This window comes from Anolis sagrei, chromosome 4, assembly GCF_037176765.1.
Source record: "Anolis sagrei isolate rAnoSag1 chromosome 4, rAnoSag1.mat, whole genome shotgun sequence".
NCBI classification, from domain to species: Eukaryota; Metazoa; Chordata; class Lepidosauria; order Squamata; family Dactyloidae; genus Anolis; species Anolis sagrei.
Window position 1 is genome coordinate 82722735 of NC_090024.1, and position 18717 is coordinate 82741451.

The 18717-nt window shown below is 38.2% G+C and overlaps 1 protein-coding gene across 3 annotated transcripts in view; it reads right to left on the bottom strand.

The window, feature by feature from the left end:
* Window positions 1-18717, bottom strand: part of HIVEP1 (HIVEP zinc finger 1) — a 122010-nt gene that overhangs the window by 85450 nt on the left and 17843 nt on the right. For all 3 annotated transcript variants that reach the window (XM_060774817.2, XM_060774818.2, XM_060774816.2), the window contains exon 2: window positions 16291-16420. In XM_060774817.2, the coding sequence (XP_060630800.2) occupies window positions 16291-16336 (46 nt within the window). In that variant the 5' untranslated portion in view covers window positions 16337-16420. The remainder of the gene's footprint in view (window positions 1-16290; window positions 16421-18717) is intronic.

The window sequence follows — 18717 nt, forward strand, 5'->3', positions numbered from 1 at the left end:
TCTAAGGCCTGGGGGAGTGAAGACTGATTCGTTATAGTACAGGTCTCAGGAGACACATTTACAGCAGTGTTTACTAGAAACGCAAGATTCAAATTAACATGCAGGTACAAGCCCGTGACTGTACCTAGCTGCCTGTTTCTTGAAAGTAAGAGGTGAGCTTCCCGAAGGAGGCAGGAGTAGTTGCTAAGCAGAAGCAGAGGAGAAGACAGAAGGAAGAAAAGAATGAAAGGAGCAGATTCCAGAGAGGGAAATGGATAACAACATCAAAGGTTAAGAGGGAAAGTACTGTTCTCAAAAGCATATCATTAGGAGCCTAGGAAGTTGATGTGCCTTTCACATTTCACAATAATTGTGATAAGATTCCACTTTGAGTGTCATAGCAACATCCCAGGGAACCCTGGGGCTTGTAGTTTAGTAAGGTGCCACAGTTCTCTGAGAATTTTAAGTACAGCTCCCTAAATGGTAAATCCCAAGATGGAGTCGTGGCAGTTAAAATGAAATAATAGTGCTGTAATTCTGTAGTGCAGAAGGGTTCCCAAATTGAGCTACTTTCTGGCCCAGTACTGTCTATTCACTGGCAACAGCTCTATTCTGTCCCAAGGAAAAAGCTCTCATATCACTTGTTTAACCCAGTGCCCCTGGTGATGCAGTGGGTTAAACCACTGAACTGCTGAACTTACTGACCGAAAAGTCGATGGTTCAAATCTGTGGAGCAGGGTGAGCTCCCACTGTTAGCCCCAACTTCTACCAACCTAGCAATTCAAAAACATGAAAATGTGAGATCAATAGGCACCGCTCCGGTGGGAAGGTAACGGTGCTCCATGCAGTCATGCGGACACATTACCTTGGAGGTGTCTACGAACAATGCCAGCTCTTCAACTTATAAATGGAGATGAGCATCAATCCCCAGAGACGGGCATGACTGGACTTAATATCAGGGGAAAACGTTTATCTATCATTTTTTAATAGATTCTCTAATGGAGATAATGGAGAACTAAACATAAGGTCTTCTACATATAAAGAAAATGCAGTAGATTCTTGGTATCCACTAGGATTTGGTTCAAGAAACTCCCATAAATACCAAAATCAGGGGATGCTCAAGTCCCATTATTCACAATGGCATAGTAAAATGGGATCCCTGAGATAAAATGACAAAATCAAAGTTTGTTTTTTTGGATTAAGAAAGAGACATGGTTGAATCTGTGGATACAGAATCCGTGGCTATGGAGAGTTGGCTGTACTCCATCACAAACCCTTCTCAATGGATCATTCTTAAAGCTCTGAACCACACTCTGGAATCCCCTACCTGGCATGTCCAAAAGGGCAACGTCTCCCAGCTTTGGAAGAACCCATAAAATGGGTTACAAATGAGAGTTGTAGTCATTCAAACTAAATCTGGCTGTATCTCAATTTCCTAACTGCCCTCCTGTGTTTCCAGCTTGAGCGCTAGTCAACCAATATTATGCATTCTGTATACAATAATTTATTTAAGCTATTTTCAGTGCAGTAAAACAAAACCTGCACCACAACCATAACTTACTACTATTACCACCAACCCTTTCTCCATTTTCTCTCATACCTCATCTTCATCTTATCATTACAACAATTTATGGCCCACCTTTCTCTCAAAATGACATTCAATGTTGCTCACATCAGTTAAAAAGAGGCAGAAAGGAATTCATTTTGTCCCAAAACTGGGAATAGACTGGTTTTATCTGTTGGGCAAATAATGAACTATGCACTGATACACAGTTTTTCCAGTAAGTCATTCAAAAATAAGTGAATGAATATCATCTGTGAAGATCTAAAGAGGAACAAATCAGCATCATTTCACACATAACGTCTTCCATACTTGCATGTGCCTCAGTAAAGGACAACACCAGCAAGAGGCTTTGTACAGTCATTCATTCTGCCTTCCAAACCTTTGTCTGGATGCATTTCAGACTAAGCCAAGGCCAAAGTCTTCAGGAACGACGCCTGTTTTAATACATTGGGGGCCAGGCAATAACTGAATTTTTCTTCAACAGCAATGTGAAACAGTTCACGTCTCACTAGCTGTGTCTTACGAAGCTTATTAAACTGTAACAAACCAAACATCTGTTTGTACTGCTGCGGCTAAAGCCAGCATAAGAGCCAGATGTCACATTGTTACTAAGAGATGTTCAATAGTTAAGCCTTACAGAAAAGATACAGATTTAGACAAGAACAGAGAACCTGTGATCCTCCAGATATTCCTGAACTACAACTCCCATCTTATTTTAGCATTGGCTATGATATGTAGAATAGAGGGAAGTTAAAATCCAACAGCTTTTGGAGGGGATTCCAGCATCAGAATACGGTCATCCTCACACGTATGCAGTTTTGACTTTTGCAGATTTGATTATTCATGGATTCTTTTTAGGAATCTCTAGGTGTGCCAGTGTGATTCTATCACCAACTTCCTCCAATCATGCTGAAAGACCTAGAGATTTCTAGAAAGAACACCTCCCTAGTTGTTGGAAATAGCAACCTTATCAATCCTCCACTAGTTATTTGTTATGTATAATTCAGATTGCTTACTGTATAGGTGTATATTGATTTGCAATTTTACCTAACCTCTTTGTTGTGGGAGTGGCTGCAAAATTTGCCCCAATTTTGGGAGGGTGATGTACTACCTGTACATCATTTTAAACCAATTTTCCTTAAGATCATATGCATAAAGACTCAGACTCCATTTCCGTTAGTAGAAGCCATTAGACTCTTAGAGAGAGTAGAAGCCATCTGTACGCTTTTAGAAATCAGAGTGCGTGTTTGCGTCAGAAGCAGTATGCCTTTAGAAGACTATAGGAACAGTTCAGTTTACTCTTCAGTAAGCTGTATGCTTAGAGATCAAAACAGAGATGTTTTGGCTTATGGACTATTGTTTCTAAGGAAGTTGCCCTGTGTTACCTACACAGAGAAACTACTTAAAGTCCTATTGTAACTGGATTCATAAGCAAAGTGCCTGTATGCTGTATACATGACGTTTGTGAGCAAACCAATTGTGTTATTTTTAAAGAATACTGTTTATTTTGTCTCTCAAGAGCATGATTTAAAGGCAAATATATTTTAAGGGAGAGTAGATGTTTTTGGGCAACTAAAAGGAACACTTCTGAAACTGCTGAATACCTATGTATGTTTTTGTGCATTGGCATGTCTTTGTCCCTAGCAGTTCAAAGACATACCTCAGTACATCAGTTTAACAGCTGAGAGGCTTTAGGTCTTGCATATATGCTAATGAATGCCATTTTCCAAAAGGCTGTGACTTCTTTTTTATTATTAAATAGTGTTTATTAAATTTTAAAAATACATAGGCTAAAACGACAAAGAAATAAATGGTTATACAAACACATGTGCACTTAACCCCTCTCATCTAACCCCAAACCCACCACCACTACAACATCAAAAGATAAACACATTAAGGCTAGGAAAACAGGATAGGGAAGGTTGTAAGGGTAAAGACATTGGGGTTTGGGAAGCAGGGGCGGGGGGGAATACTACAATAAAGTTATGGTTAGAACTTCAAATTTTCTTAATCATGGTTAGTATTTCTTTTTTCTAGTCTTTCTATTCTCCCAGATGTACTCTCGTCTCCTCTTTCTTCTACAACAGTGGTGGGTTGGTCTGTCCATCTATGTCAAAACGTTTTGATGTTCCAGTTAGTTTCTTCTTTATAACAGTATATTCCCTGATTTCTTTTTTTTTTTTTAAAGATTTGTCAATTCATCCATGTTTCTGATTTCTAATATTCTGATTAGCCAATCCTCAATTTTTGGTATTTCTTTTAGTCTCCACATTCTTGCATATGCTATTCTTGCAGCTATTGTTATATATGTTAGTAGGGTCTCTACAATCTTTTTGAGATTCAGTTTTGTTATTCCTAATAAATATACTTCTGGGCGTATTTGAAATATTATATTCAATTTTTTTGGGTTTCCTCGTGAATTTTATTCCAATATTGTTTGGTTTTCCTACATGTCCACCACAACTGCTGCTCTGGGACAGAGTGAAGAGAGGGGGGGCCAGGGGACCGTTCCACCTTGTCGCCTTCGGGCTTGAGATACAGCGGTATATAAGCAAAGTAAATAAATAAATAAATAATAATATAATATACATATAATATTTATAATATTATAATGTAATGCAATATAATAATATGATACTACAATTATACATTTATATTACATGTAATATTACTAATAATATTCAATATAATGGTATAGTACAATATATTAATATTTAATACTGATATTGTACTATGCTAATAACATAATACATTGTATGTATATATCTTGTAAGCTGTTCTGAGTCCCCTCTGGGGTGAGAAGGGCGGCATATAAATGTCGTAAATAAATAAAAAAATATACGGTAGAACGAGCCTTCCTATGTTTCACATTTCCAGCAATTGGTTTGTATCTTTATACTAATTTGTCCTAATTTTGGGAGGGTAATGTACCACCTGTACATCCTTTTAAACCAATTTCCCCTAAGATCATATGCATAAAGACTCTTTAATTTTTTATTCCAACTTTCCTCCCATTCTTCCAATCTTATTTGTCTTCCAATATTCTAACAAGGTCATCCCTTTTCTGTGACCAGTGGTTTCTCAAAAAGGTTATGAATCCCATTTCCCAAATGGTTATAGAGATGCAAAACTGGTCGTCTCATAGTCCTTCAATACAACGGACCACAGATTCATGCTGGAAGACCTTGAAAATCCTGGTGAGGTCTTCTCCAGGGGGAAAAAATACTAATTTATTAGCATTTTTTTTTCATTTTCACACTGGTCCTCTGTCCCTAATCCTAGGGAATGTGGAGGGCTGAGTGCACTTTGACCATACTGTAGAAAAGAAATCACATTACATTACACACAGTTCAGGCCCAGTTTACCTGTGTTCTCCCCTATAAACCATTGAGGGTGTTAAGATCTTCCGGAAAGGCCCTGCTCTAGGTCCCTCCACTATCACAGTCACGGCTGGTGGGAATGAGAGACAGGGCCTTCTCTGTGGTGGCCCCCTGGCTATTGAACTCTCTCCCAAATGAAGTTAGGTCCCTCCTGTCCTTCAGGAAGCAATTGAAATCCTGGCTTTGGAATCAAGCATTTACAGAGTGATGACGGAAACCAGTAAAGACTAAAGTTATTGACCACAATGTGCGGACTGAGTTGGACAATGTTTTTAACTTGGCGAATGGTTTTATATGTATTTTAATCTTATATGTATTTTAACCTATTGTTTTATGGATGTTGTTTTAAATGTTTATTGTTTGTTGTTTGCATTGAATTCTTGCTGCTAGCCGTTCTGAGTCCCTCCACGGAAGTAGAGAAGACCGGGATATAAAAGTTCTAAATAAATAAATTACATTTTTTTCTTCTACTGCATATACCGTATATACTCGAATATAAGCCAACCCGAATATAAGCCGAGGCACCTAATTTTATCACAAAAAACTGGGAAAACGTATTGACTTGAGTATAAGCCGAGGGTGGGAAATGCACCCACTATGGGTCAATTTCAAAATAAAAATAGATACCAATAAAATTACACTAATTGAGGCATCAATAGGCTAAATGTTTTTGAATATTTACATAAAACTGTTATTTAAGATAAGACTGTCCAACTCTTATTAAACCATTATGCTAGCCTATTTCAATGTAATTGTACCTATTATTAAAATAATAAATATAATAAAAATAAGAGTGAAATAATGAAAATGCAATAAAAACAGTAATAATAGTCAAATAATGAATGTAGTAATAATAGGGTAAAATACTGTAAATGTAATAATAATAATAATAAATAGATTAAAATAATAAATGTAATAATAATAATAATAGGGTAAATACTGTAAATGTAATAATAATAATAGAGCAAAATAATAAATAGAATAATAATAATAATAATAATAGAGCAAAATAATGTAAATATAATAATAATAGAGTAAAATAATAAATGTAATAAAATAATACTAATAATGGAGTAAAAGAATAAAATACCTTGACTCAAGTATAAGCTGAGGGGAGTTTTTTCAGTCTAAAAAGGGGGCTGAAAACTAGGCTTATACTCGAGTATATACAGCATATCATGAACTGGTTTTTTCTCTCGCCTGGTACTCTTTCAAGGAGTTCTACCCTGTCCCCATTAATGTGACATAAAAGAGCTCTCTCATCCTACCAGGCAAGATTGGAAATGCAGAGTTATAGTTATTTCAGCTGCTCATACAAGGATTTTCCTTTTCCTTCCCTGCCTCTCTACTTATATTTCCCCTCAAACCAAAAATACTGTGTTGAGATTCTTCCAACCAAGTTACGGAATGCAATTCCAGTAATACGTAGCACTTAGAATCTTTCTTAAATCTTCAAAGCTCAACATGCATTATCTATCTAATCTCTACAAGAAACGCAAGCCAGTTTTACTTCCACGATACTGATTGGGGACTGGGAGAGCACTGGATTGCCCAAGGCAACCAAATAATTTTATGCCAGGCATGATTAGAACTAGGAATATACCAGCTCACACATTCATCGACTGGACCACACAGGCCTCTCTCCCCCTAATTTTAACAGGAGTTAAGACAACTGCAACTCTTGAACCTTTTCTGCAATGTCTTTCCTCACTCCCCGTTAAGGTATGTTTATAAACTTTCTCCAACAAAATAAGCACCATAAAGGACAGGAATCAGTTCTCCGAAGCTCACTCTAATTTTTAAAGTTTGTTTTTAAGAAGAGCATTAAAACCTACTGGTCAGCAATATACTTAGGAAATTTAAATTTATTCTCAGAATGTACTTTTCCAGTTCTTAGGGAAAGTGTTACTCATTATTTCTCCTGCTTCACTACCAACAAAGCCTTTACGATTCTCATGAGACATAAACCGCAAAAAGAAACAACCTTGTTAAAAATTTTAACTCTTTCCCCAGTGCTCTTGATTAATAAAACCACTGACTGTTTAATACATTGCCTCACTTTGTGGGGAAAAAAAACTCACTGGAAAATGGGGAAAGTCTCTGAGTGAAGCCTTTTGGATGTCCTCGGATTTATACAACTTGTGAAAACACACAAATCCACACAAACTCCTTAGACATAAGGTTACATGATTTTTGAAATTAATTTCCAACCTATTATTGATATTGATGAACCTTCTATATGTATATGCATTACAGAAGTTACAAGGCCAAAGGCAGGGAGAAGGACAGTTACGTGGATTTGTGACATCAAAAAGATTTGCATTAGTGGGGTATAAAATTTGGTAAATTACATTCTTTTTTACTTCGCTGGATTTTATTCCACAAAGGTAAAGGTTATCTCCTGACATTAAATCCAGTTGTGTCCGATTCTGGTGGGTGGTGCTCATCTACATTTCTAAGCCAAAGAGCCGGTGCTGTCCATAGACACCTCCAAGGTCATGTGGCCAGCATGACTGCCTGGAGCGCCGTTACCTTCCCACTAGAGTGGTATCTATTGATCTACTCACATTTACATGTTTTCGAACTGCTAGTTTGGTAGAAGCTGGGGCTAACAGTGGGAGCTCACCCCCTCCCCAGATTTGAACTGCCAACCTTATACTAAAATAAAAGACCTGTTTTTCAGATTGTCACAACATTCTTTGTTATTTTTGTTCCAAACTACTGGAAATCATTTTACAAGCAACTCAACTAAAATAATATGACTTTCCAGTTCAGCACCAATGAATTTATAACTATATTCCATTCCCAAACTAACCTTTGATCTGTTTTAGAGTGGAAATGAAATATTTAAAAGTTTGAAAAATATTCTGTGGAAATAACCTTCTGTGATTATATGAGGACATCCGGATGGTACTGAACTGCAGGTCTCATTAGCCCTAGGCAACATCAAGAATGGTAAGAAAATGTGAGAGTTAAAATACAAAAACCCAGAGTCCCACTGGATGCCCTGTTCCTGCCATACATTAGTCATGTGAAATGTGGCACTGAACAGAGACCCCAGAACTGTTTCCAAGGTGAAGTTCAATATTGATTGGTAAGTTGTGACTGATTTTATCTACTTGCAAATTGCGTTCTTCATCCACTATAACTAAAACATTCCCAATAACAAAAACTCTTACAAGCACATTTACGCGCCCTCCATGTGGCTTAGTAAGGTAAAGGTTTTCCCCTGACATTAAGTCCAGTCATGTCCGACTCTGGAGGGTGGTACTCATCTCCATTTCTAAGCCAAAGAGCCGGTGTTGTCCATAGACACCTCCAAGAAAATGTGGCCGACATGACTGCACGGAACGCCGTTACCTTCCTGCCGGAGCGGTACCTATAGATCTATTCACATTTGCATGATTTCAAACTGCTAGGTTGGCTTACTCTTAAATAAGTGTGCATAGGATAAACTTCAGAGAGCCTTTCATTACTCCTGGAAGAGCTCAACAACACTTGTTGCCTGAATATTTCTCAGTGCTTAGCCATAAGTAATCCCTGTGGAGGCTGAAGTATATGGGAGTATAGGTAGTCCAATTTTGCCAAATCATTAGCCGAGGGAGTGTGTCAAAGCGTGAAAGCCCTCAGTCTAGTCTTGGGGTGGCATGATCCTCTGCTGTCTCCAAGTTCCAGGATCAATGGCCCAGGATAACCAGAAATATGATCAGGAATACAAATTATGACTTGAAATGTTCACAATTGCTGACTTTTAAAAAAATGACTAACTCCAAGTTGCAGCTCAGCTTTCTTCTTGCCCAGTGATGCAAAAATAATGACCTTCTCAATGGTTTAAACATCTGATAAGCACTAGACCCTGCCTTGCTCTTTAAAGCTAAGCGGGGTCAGATCTGTATTAGGACTGGAGATTTCTACCAAATACCAGGTACTGTAAGCTATATTTAAGAGGAAAAATATTACCTGAGTATTCCTTGCCTGAGTAAATCATGTTAAATTTATGGGACCACCGTAAGCCAACAGGTGACTTGACATACAGAGAGACCTTTCCACAGTATCCTGTTATGTGCATGGTGTACTCATAACTTTGAAAAAAAAGGTAAGATGTACATTATAGTTCCTGTAATTTCAACAGAAATGAGGACATCCTGAAAATGAACAAAATCTGGCTATCAGTATTTTTAAAAACTCTAAAAATTAGGACAGTAAATAAAGAGCAACACTGAAAAAGCAGGGGAATTCCAGACAGGAAACAATCAGGGCCAGCTAACACCTCCTTCTACTGGATTCCACACTGTTCTGCCAGATCTTGGGTTCTGGCTTGGAAAAGCTCCATAAACAGTATGCAAAAAGAAAAAAAATTCATTTTAATGGGGTTAAATATTTTTCTCCATACTGAGACACAGATTTTGTACAACACTAGTCTAGACCCAATCCATGTCGAGCGCAGATGGGGGAGCATCAAGATGTTCTGCATTATGTTCATTGCAAAACTAAAATACGCTTATACTGGAATATGGCTGTCTAAAGAGTCATTTTTTGGCTTTAATATCAGACAATATTTTTAAACCTTTGTTTATGTAGGCTGCTAATAAGAAAAGGTAAGACTCATCCACAAAAATCAGTTTCCTATGTCATTACTTTTCAAATTTACATTGCAATAAGGAAGACATTTTCAGCATCATACCAGTTGTGCTATATAAAAGCTAATTGCTAGAAAGCCAGACATGATCAGACAGGGAATTGAGAGAATTTCATAAAACTGGACAAATAACGGACAGATACATAAAAAGCCAAGTGGGAACCCAGGAAAATACCTATTGTAAGATATTATTATTTAGCTCTGTATACCATGATTAGAATGATAGAAGCATAGAGCTGGAAGAGACCAGAAGGACCATCTAGTCCAACCCATCATCAGTAGTGTTTTGATTGTATATTCCTCCATGACAGAATGGGGTTGGATGGGATGTGGCCTTGTGGTCTCTTCTAAATCTATAATTCCATGGCCAGCTGCACTCTTTTGTCACAAGGGCTGTGGTTAGCACAGCAGGTTAAACCGCCAGCTGCAAAAAATCTAGCTGACCGGAAGATTGGCAATTCAAGCTACAGGTCGGTTTGAGCTCCTGCTGTCAGCCCTAGCTTCTGCTTACCTAGCAGTTCAAAAACAGTATTGTGAATAGATCAATAGGTACCGCTTTGGCGGGGAGATAAAAAGGCGCCCATGAAGACATGCTGGCAATTCGATCAGGAAGGAGTCCACGGACAACAAGCTCATCATCATGGAAAATGAAACAATAGCACCTCCCCATGGCCAAAGTCGGAAACAGCCTCCAGGTGCCAGAGATGGAAAAAAGATGGGAAGTCTTTACCTCTGTTTATGTACTGTCTGTCTTTGTTAATTGTATATAGGCACTGAATATTTGTCGTATATGGATTCTGTAATTCGTTCGGGGAGATAAGAGTGGAATATAAAAAAGTATATTATTATTATTATTATTAATTATTATTATTATTTTAGTGACACAAAAACCAAGTGTCACAGCAAACAAGACGTATATGCTGGATTTCGTATCACAAAATCACAAGTCGAACAAGCGTCTAGGACTGTGTGATGTATTTTCGAATGATGCCCGCAGTTCCAAGTAAGGTGGCCTTTTGCAGTTGACAGATCATGATTTTATCCATCTTTATTGTTTCCAAATGCCGGATGAGATCTTTTGGCACGGCACCCAGTGTGCTGATTACCATTGGAACCACCTGTACTGGTTTATGCCAGAGCCTTTGCAGTTCAATTTTGAGGTCTTGATAATGGCTGAGTTTTTCCTGTTGTTTTATGCCAATTCGACTGTCACCTGGTATGGTAACAACAATAATCCAAACTTTTTTATTTTCCACAATCATGATGTCTGGTATATCGTGTTCCAAAACTTTGTCAGTTTGGATTCAAAAGTCCCACAGTATTTTTGTGTGTTCATTTTCTACTGCTTTGCAGGTTTATGATCTCACCAGTTCTTAATAATAATAATAATCCCAAATGTAGACTCTGCATGGAAGCAGATGAAACAATAGATCACATTCTCAGCTGCTGCAAGAAGATCGCGCAAACAGACTACAAGTAGAGGCACAACACCGTTGCTCAGATGATCCATTGGAACTTGTGCCACAAATACCATCTGCCTGCGACAAAGAACTGGTGGGATCACAAGCCGGAAAAAGTTACAGAAAATGAACATGTCAAACTCCTCTGCGACTTCCGAATTCAGACAGACAGATTTCTGTAGCACAATATTCCTGACTTCAGAATTGTGTTAAAAAACAAAGTATGGATTGTCGATGTCGCAATCCCAGGTGACAGCAGGACTGAAGAGAAACAACTGTAAAAGCTGACACAGTATGAAGATTTAAAGATCGAACTGCAAAGACTCTGGCACAAGCCAGTAAAGGTGGTCCCAGTAGTGATCTGCACACTGGGTGCAGTACCTAAAGACCTTGGTCTGCATTTAAACACAATCAGCGCTGACAAAATTACCATCTGCCAGCTGCAAAAGGCCACCTTACTGGGATCTGCACGCATCATTCACCGGTACATCACACAGTTCTAAACACTTGGGAAGTGTCTGACGTGTGATCCAATACAACAGCCAGCAGAGGGATCTTGTTTGCTTTGGACTCATCTTGTTGTGTTTCTATAATAATATATTATTATTATTATTAGTAGTAGTAGTAGTAGTAGTAGTATTGGTCTGCAACTTCCAGCACTCCTCCCCAAAGCTGGATAATGATGCTAAGACCTGAATTCAAAGGACAACTAGGAAACTGCATTAATCTTACCATAGATAGGTCTACTCCTTACACATGGTGACAACACTGAGACATTATTTAATTTGGTTCAAAGCCACCATGCACAGATTAAAAAATGGCTGCTTTTAGTGGGTTGATACATTCAAGCAGTATTTGTTTGGGTAAAGTGTTGACTTGCAGACAAACAGAGGACTATGTGAAATGGCAGGAGTGAGACAAATGCATTTGAAACACCAGAGAAGCTCAGCCATGCCCATTACAAACTAGAGGTCATGCATAATATGTAATGCACTACTCCTGTGATGCCCCAACCTGGTAATAAAAAAAGAATTTTTCTGCTCCTTTCTCTGCACAGTAAGCATGGAAAATCCCACTCCCCGAGTCCCCACCCAACTGCTTTTCTTGTAAGCATCAAGGTTTCCAGAATGAATGAATGAAATATATATATATATATATATATATATATATATATATATATATATATATGAGATTAAACCTAGGCCACGGCTTTATGCGTTCTGAAGTATAAAGCTAACAACTCTTGATGCCTTACTTTCTTCTTGCTGAGTGCCTTCAAATCAGATCTGACTAGTGGCAATCCTAATGTGATTCTATCCTTTTTTAAAGGTAGTTACTATACCTTTGTGTGTTAAGATGAGAAATAAACTACAAATAAAAGAGACTTTCTACCTCACTTCTGCAAGGCTATGGAACCTAGAACACAATTTTACCATCACAAAGATACAGTGAAGCAGATTGTCTTGTCTACTATACACACAAGCATTTTTGTTTGTTTGTTTTTATAGTAAACCAAATAGCAAAATCTAAGAAAGCATTAGGTGGTCTTTGTTTTGCCTAGAAGTTGGTTTATAAATACTGCCTTTCATTAGTATAGTTAGATTCTCTTAACGCAACAGTTAATCTTAAGATCTGAGGAACATTTAAAACAAAACTGCAAGCTTTGCAATTATCAGAGCACTAACGAATATTAGACATTTTAGTTCCACAGAGCACAAATGGAAAATCTGAGACCTGCAATATTATTGGTGGGTTTTCTCTCCTTCAGCAGGCTGAGTATTTTCATATTAAAAGGGGGAAAAACCTGCCAATTTAGTGGAAAAATCAACAGCATCATAAATTAACTTATCTTTAAAATAAGAATTGCTATAGACATTGTTATAACAAATCCCAAGATGACATTTGTATAAGGCCAATCTTTAGAGTAATTGGGTAAAAATATAAATAAGTTGAAACAGCTACACACTAAATGCTATTATTCAATATGTATTTTCTTCAGCAAATTAAAGAAAAATGTCAATAATAATAATAATAATAATAATAATAATAATAAAGCAACCGGGAAGGCTTACACAATATGAGGATTTAAAGATCAAACTGAAAACACTCTGGCACAAGCCAGGAAAGGCGGTCGCAGTGGTGACCTTCGCTTGCACTTAAAAACAATTGGCACTGACAAAATTGCCATCCGTCAGCTGCAAAAGGCCACCCTACTCACGCATTATTTGCTGATACATCACACAGTCCTAGACACTTGAGAAGTGTCCGACATATGATTGAATACAAAAGCCAGCATGGTGATCTGGTTTGCTGTGTACTAATCTTGTTGTGTATTGAATAATAATAACAATAATAATAATCTTTATTTTAACCCATCCTCTCTCAATCAATGTTGTTAAGAGAAAAGTGTTGTTTAATGTTGACATTATATTAAACACTGTCATATGTCATACAATATAGTAGATGAATGGAAATTTGAGTCTCCATATACTGTAGGGTTTTACTCTTCCATAACCTCCACTACATTGTTGAAAGAAACAACACTATTGGTATGATTCCAAGTAAAGAATTGGATGCTAAGAGGAAGCAGTTGACTTAAAACTACACAGAGAACTAACAGTGGGAGTACTCCCCGCTCCCCAGATTCAAACTACCGACCTTTCGGTCAGCAAGTTCAGCAGCTCAGTGGTTTAACCTGCTGCACCACCGGGGGCTCCTATATATGTATAAGGTGGATAATAAGAAACATAAATGAATGTTGTGTTTAGACTTGGGTCTCATCTCTAAGATATTTCATTACGTATGTCCACACAAATGCAAGTATTCCAAAACATTCCATATCATTTCTGGTCCTGAGCATTTCAGGCCCAATCTACACTGCCATATAATGCAGTTTAACTACATAACATAGCAGTATAGACTCATATAATAGAGTTAATCTGCATTTTGAAATAGCATTATATGGCAGTGTGAATGGGGCATGAGATAAAGGCTACTAGACCTATACTTTAAATATTTTCTCAAGCTGAAGACTTTGTAATTTGCTAAGGAGCAAAAACCAAGGACTATTACCATCTTTGTGCCAGTTAATAACTGTGGTTCAAAATGATGCTTAAACTGTACATTTTCATAAAATGTTTGTTATATAGAAACACTGCAATATAAACAGGGAACTCCATTATAGCACATTAACACAGTAAGTGTGAATTGACTATATAAGCTACAATCTTCACCTCATGTAATAGAAGCAGTTCTAAAACACAACTGTAGTAACTCTGAAGTAAACATGCAGAATAATGTATTTGGTTCATGAGAAGTGTCCTAACTATTCAAGTGGCATTACATACATTTCAGAAACAAACACTATGTGGAGCAAATATTAATGAAAACAAGGCAGGAAACAGTCAGGCTTTGAAGCTGCAATGCCATTCAATGCTAATCAAGCTGGCCAATTGCAACATTCACATTGGCCTAAAAAAAACAAGAGTTCTTTCTCCCACCCTGGACCTTCCTCAGATATATAAACCCCACTTGCCTAGTTTCCAAGATACCTCACAACCTCTAAGGATGCCTGCCATAGATGTGGGGGTTTTTTTCTGTGTCAGAAGCAACTTGAGAAACTCCAAGTCGTTTCTGGTGTGAGAGAATTGGCCATCTGCAAGGACGTTGCCCAATGGACGCCTGGATGTTTTGATGATTTATCATCCTTGTGGGAGGCTTCTATCATGCCCCACATGAGGAGCTGGAGCTGATAGAGGGAGCTCATCCGCGCTCTCCCCGGATATGAACCTGTGACCTTCAGTCCTGCTGGCACAGGGGTTTAAATCCATTACGCGACAGGGGCTCTTAGATGTGGGTGAAACGTTAGAAGAGAATGCTTCTGCAACATGGCCATTCAGCCCGGAAAAGTCACAGAAACCCAGAAAACAAGGAAGTTAAACTTTCAGCATAGATAGTAAAAGTACCTGCACATCCACTTCTCAAATTCCTGATGCTGTTTATCTATCCCAATATCACACTTTGGAAATATAATCAGGATTTTATTTTATTTTTATTTTTTGAAAAACATTACCAGTAGATGCTCAACAGATTGGGCACCTGGGAATATTTATTCGAACATGTGCCAAATCATACTAAATTGTTCAATCACTGATGAAGCCTACGAAGCAGAAATATTGTTTAGGCCCCAAAGACAACATCGTGTTTGTGAAGCTCCACTGATACAAGGAGACAATGCACATTCTCTGTCTGACATGATTTCTAATCTAGGCATAGACAAATTGCAATATTGACAGTTTTGCACAGGTCATCAAGACCAGTCTCTTTTTTTTCCCTTTTAGAAAGGGGTAGCAGGAATTCCTAGCCACACAGACGCAATCACATTCCAGCAATAAATTGCTTCAATCTTTAAGAGAAACTAATATCAGTGTATACTTTATAACATGCAATGTGCAATGCAAGCATCTTTATATATTGCTCCAGACATGTGGATTTATTTACACTATATTAACAAGCACAATACAACAAAAAGAGCAAAGAAAAACACTGAGCTGTTGGATAAAGACTACTCCATTATTGTTTATTTCCAGGCCTCAGACATAAGAGGTCCTTGCAATACATGCAAAAAATGCACAGATTAAAATTCTGGTATGTATCTATAATTTAAAACCATTGTTCCCAACCTGTGGCCCTACAGGTGTTTTGGACTTCAACTCCCAGAAATCCCAGCCAGCTTACCAACTGTTAGGAACCGTGGGAGCTGAAATCCAAAACACCTGGAGGCCCAATTGTTGGGAACCACTGGTTTAAAAACACTAAGATTGAAGATAAGAAATATTTATGAAAGTTGCTGCATTATGTCAGAACAGAGGTTAACTTTAGACAACCATACCTTGCTATCCTAAACTATTGCATAAGAGGTTACATCTCTTATGACTTAAATAACAGAGAAACAATCCTATGTTTTCAATACCTGAAATATAGCATATTTAACGAACCTTCATGCTAAGCTTGTATCTCTTGTCATTTTCCAATCCGTTTTAAGCTAACAAAGCAACGAGTATAGAAGAATGCAACAGGTAGGTGAACATATGAGAAACAGCACTGTGGCCAGTTTTGGCAACAAACAGAAAATAATGGATATTTCTTCTAAATGACAGAAATATTTCAGATCACTTTGCAATCAAATTTGCTAAAGCCATGACCTTTAAAAATGTTTCAATACATAAGTGTATTTTTTTTCTTTCCATAGCCAAGCTTCTTTCTTACCTCTCAAATTTCTCGGATTTATTTGTTTTGTTCGAGGCATTCTCATCCAGTCATAGAGAGTTTCCAAGAAATGGAGAACAGGCCAAAAGCAGCTCCATAAACATTCCAGTAGAGTCAGTTAATCCACATACTAGGGAGAGGAAAAAAGATGACATTAAATGAGGTCCTAAGCAACAAAATATTATCTTCCCAATTTTAATGAATGTATCACATTAGAACTATTATTCAATCAATTGGGTTGTGGTTCTTATAAACCCAATAGTCACAATGGACTGGATACTCCCCGAGTTCAGAAAGCACATTAGTAACATGTAAAATAAGTAAACACAAATATCCCATCCACCAGTTTGCGTAGATGCCCTTACAAAAGTCATGAACACAGATTTAAAACCAAAACGATGAGCTTATTTCAGCTTTACCAACTAATATGTTTCCTTTATACATTACTGGGTCACCTCCTTGTGTTTACTATTATTTATTTATTTTATTTACTGCATTGGTAGCCCGCCTTTCTCAGCCTTCTGGTAACTCAAGGCAGCTCATAGAAATAGCAATTTTAGTGCCATACATTCATAAAAATAGTTAAAAATATTCAATTCAACATTAAAAAAGCACATATTTAAAAACATATAACCACGAATGTCATCCTGTTAAAATCATTATCCAGCAGCAGCATCCAGCCATTCCGTGCTCATTCTTCCTATTTCATAATTACCTATTCCGCTGCACTTCCAAACACTTATTCAAAAAGCCAAGTTTTTACTCTTTTTCAGAAGGTCAGGAGGGAGGGTGCCAAGCTATTATCCCTAGGGAGTTCCACAGCTGAGGGGCCCCCACTGAGAAGGCAGGATTGAGAGCAGGGCGCGCTTGCGAGGAAGGCAGGATTGAGAGCAGGGCCTCCCCAGCCCTGTATAAGGGTCACAACCTAATAGCCATGAAAGGAACTAACCTAGATCCATAACAAAAGCAGTTATTCAAAACAATTATACAGCCCAACACAAAACATTTCTTGGCATCTTACATCAAGATTGGATTACTGTAACACACTCTACATGGGGCTGCCTTTGAAGATGGCTCGGAAACTGCAACTGGTGCAAATATCGGCAGTCAGGCTACTAACAGGGGCTACCTATAGGGAGCACACAGTGCCCCTCCATTGGTTGCCAATAAGTTTCCAGTTCCAATTCAAAGTGCAAGTTATCACCTATAAAGCCCTAAACAGCTCAGGACCTGCCTATCTTCGTGACCGCACTCCCCCCCCCCCAATGAACCAGCAAGGGCTCTCAGATCTGCTGGGGAGGCCCTCCTCTCGGTCCCGCCACCATCACAAGCACAGTCAGTGGGGATGAGAGAGAGGGCTTTCTCAGTGGTGGCCCCACGGCTTTGGAACTCCCTCCCCAGGGAGATTAGACAGGCCCCCACACTGTCCTCCTTTCGTAGGGACTTGAAGACGTGGCTCTTCAATCAAGCTTTTGAGAATGTTTAGTCCTTAGTTGTCCTGCGTAGTAGTCGCACATCCTGCACTTTATCCCATGCCCTCTGTTCACTACTGCAGCTAGCACTTCTTTTATTCCTAATGTTTACAGATTGACTAGGTTTACAGCAATTTACCTCCAGTTTGATTGAGTCTGAGTTACGTTTTTAAATGTGCATGTTTTATTTTATTGTATTTTATAGTGTGCTCGCTCTTTTTTTTCTTTAGGTACTTTGTGCCGTCTATAAGCCGCCCTGAGCCTCTTCGGGGAAATTGGGACAGGCTATAAGAATAAAGTTGTTGTTGTCTTAGTTTTTAGGCCTGTTCCTATGGTTATTTGGGCCTCTGATTCAGAAAATTGCATTGGATTGGGCACATCAGCTCTAGTTTCTTAGATATAGTTACGATTCTTTATGTGTGAACAGATGGCAACTGTATATGGCACATGTTCTGTATCTCACTATCGCTGATAAAGGAAAACTGGTGCCATTTTTGGAATCAGCAGGTCAAATATACCCAGAAATACGTCTAGCATTTGAGGCACCAAAATATGCTTTGGCCAATGTTATAAATGGTGAATCTTTTACTGATAGGCTCATTTGTAACTATGAGTCATATGCAAGTTGGATGTTTGTAACTCAGGGACTACCTTTACTATAAATATTAGTAGCATTGTTAGATCAGACCAAAAATCAAGCAAAACTATATTTGCTGTTCTAATTAACTGCAACCCGATCCCCTTACAGCAGGCATGGGCAAACTTTGGCCCTCCGGGTGTTTTGGACTTCAACTCCCACAATTCCTAACAGCTTCAGGCCCCTTCCAGTTGAGGGGGAAAAGGAAAAGGCCTGAGGCTGTTAGGAATTGTGGGAGTTGAAGTCCAAAACACCTGGAGGGCCAAAGTTTACCCATGCTTGCCTTGCAGCATATGAAGAAAAACATTTTTAAAAGAC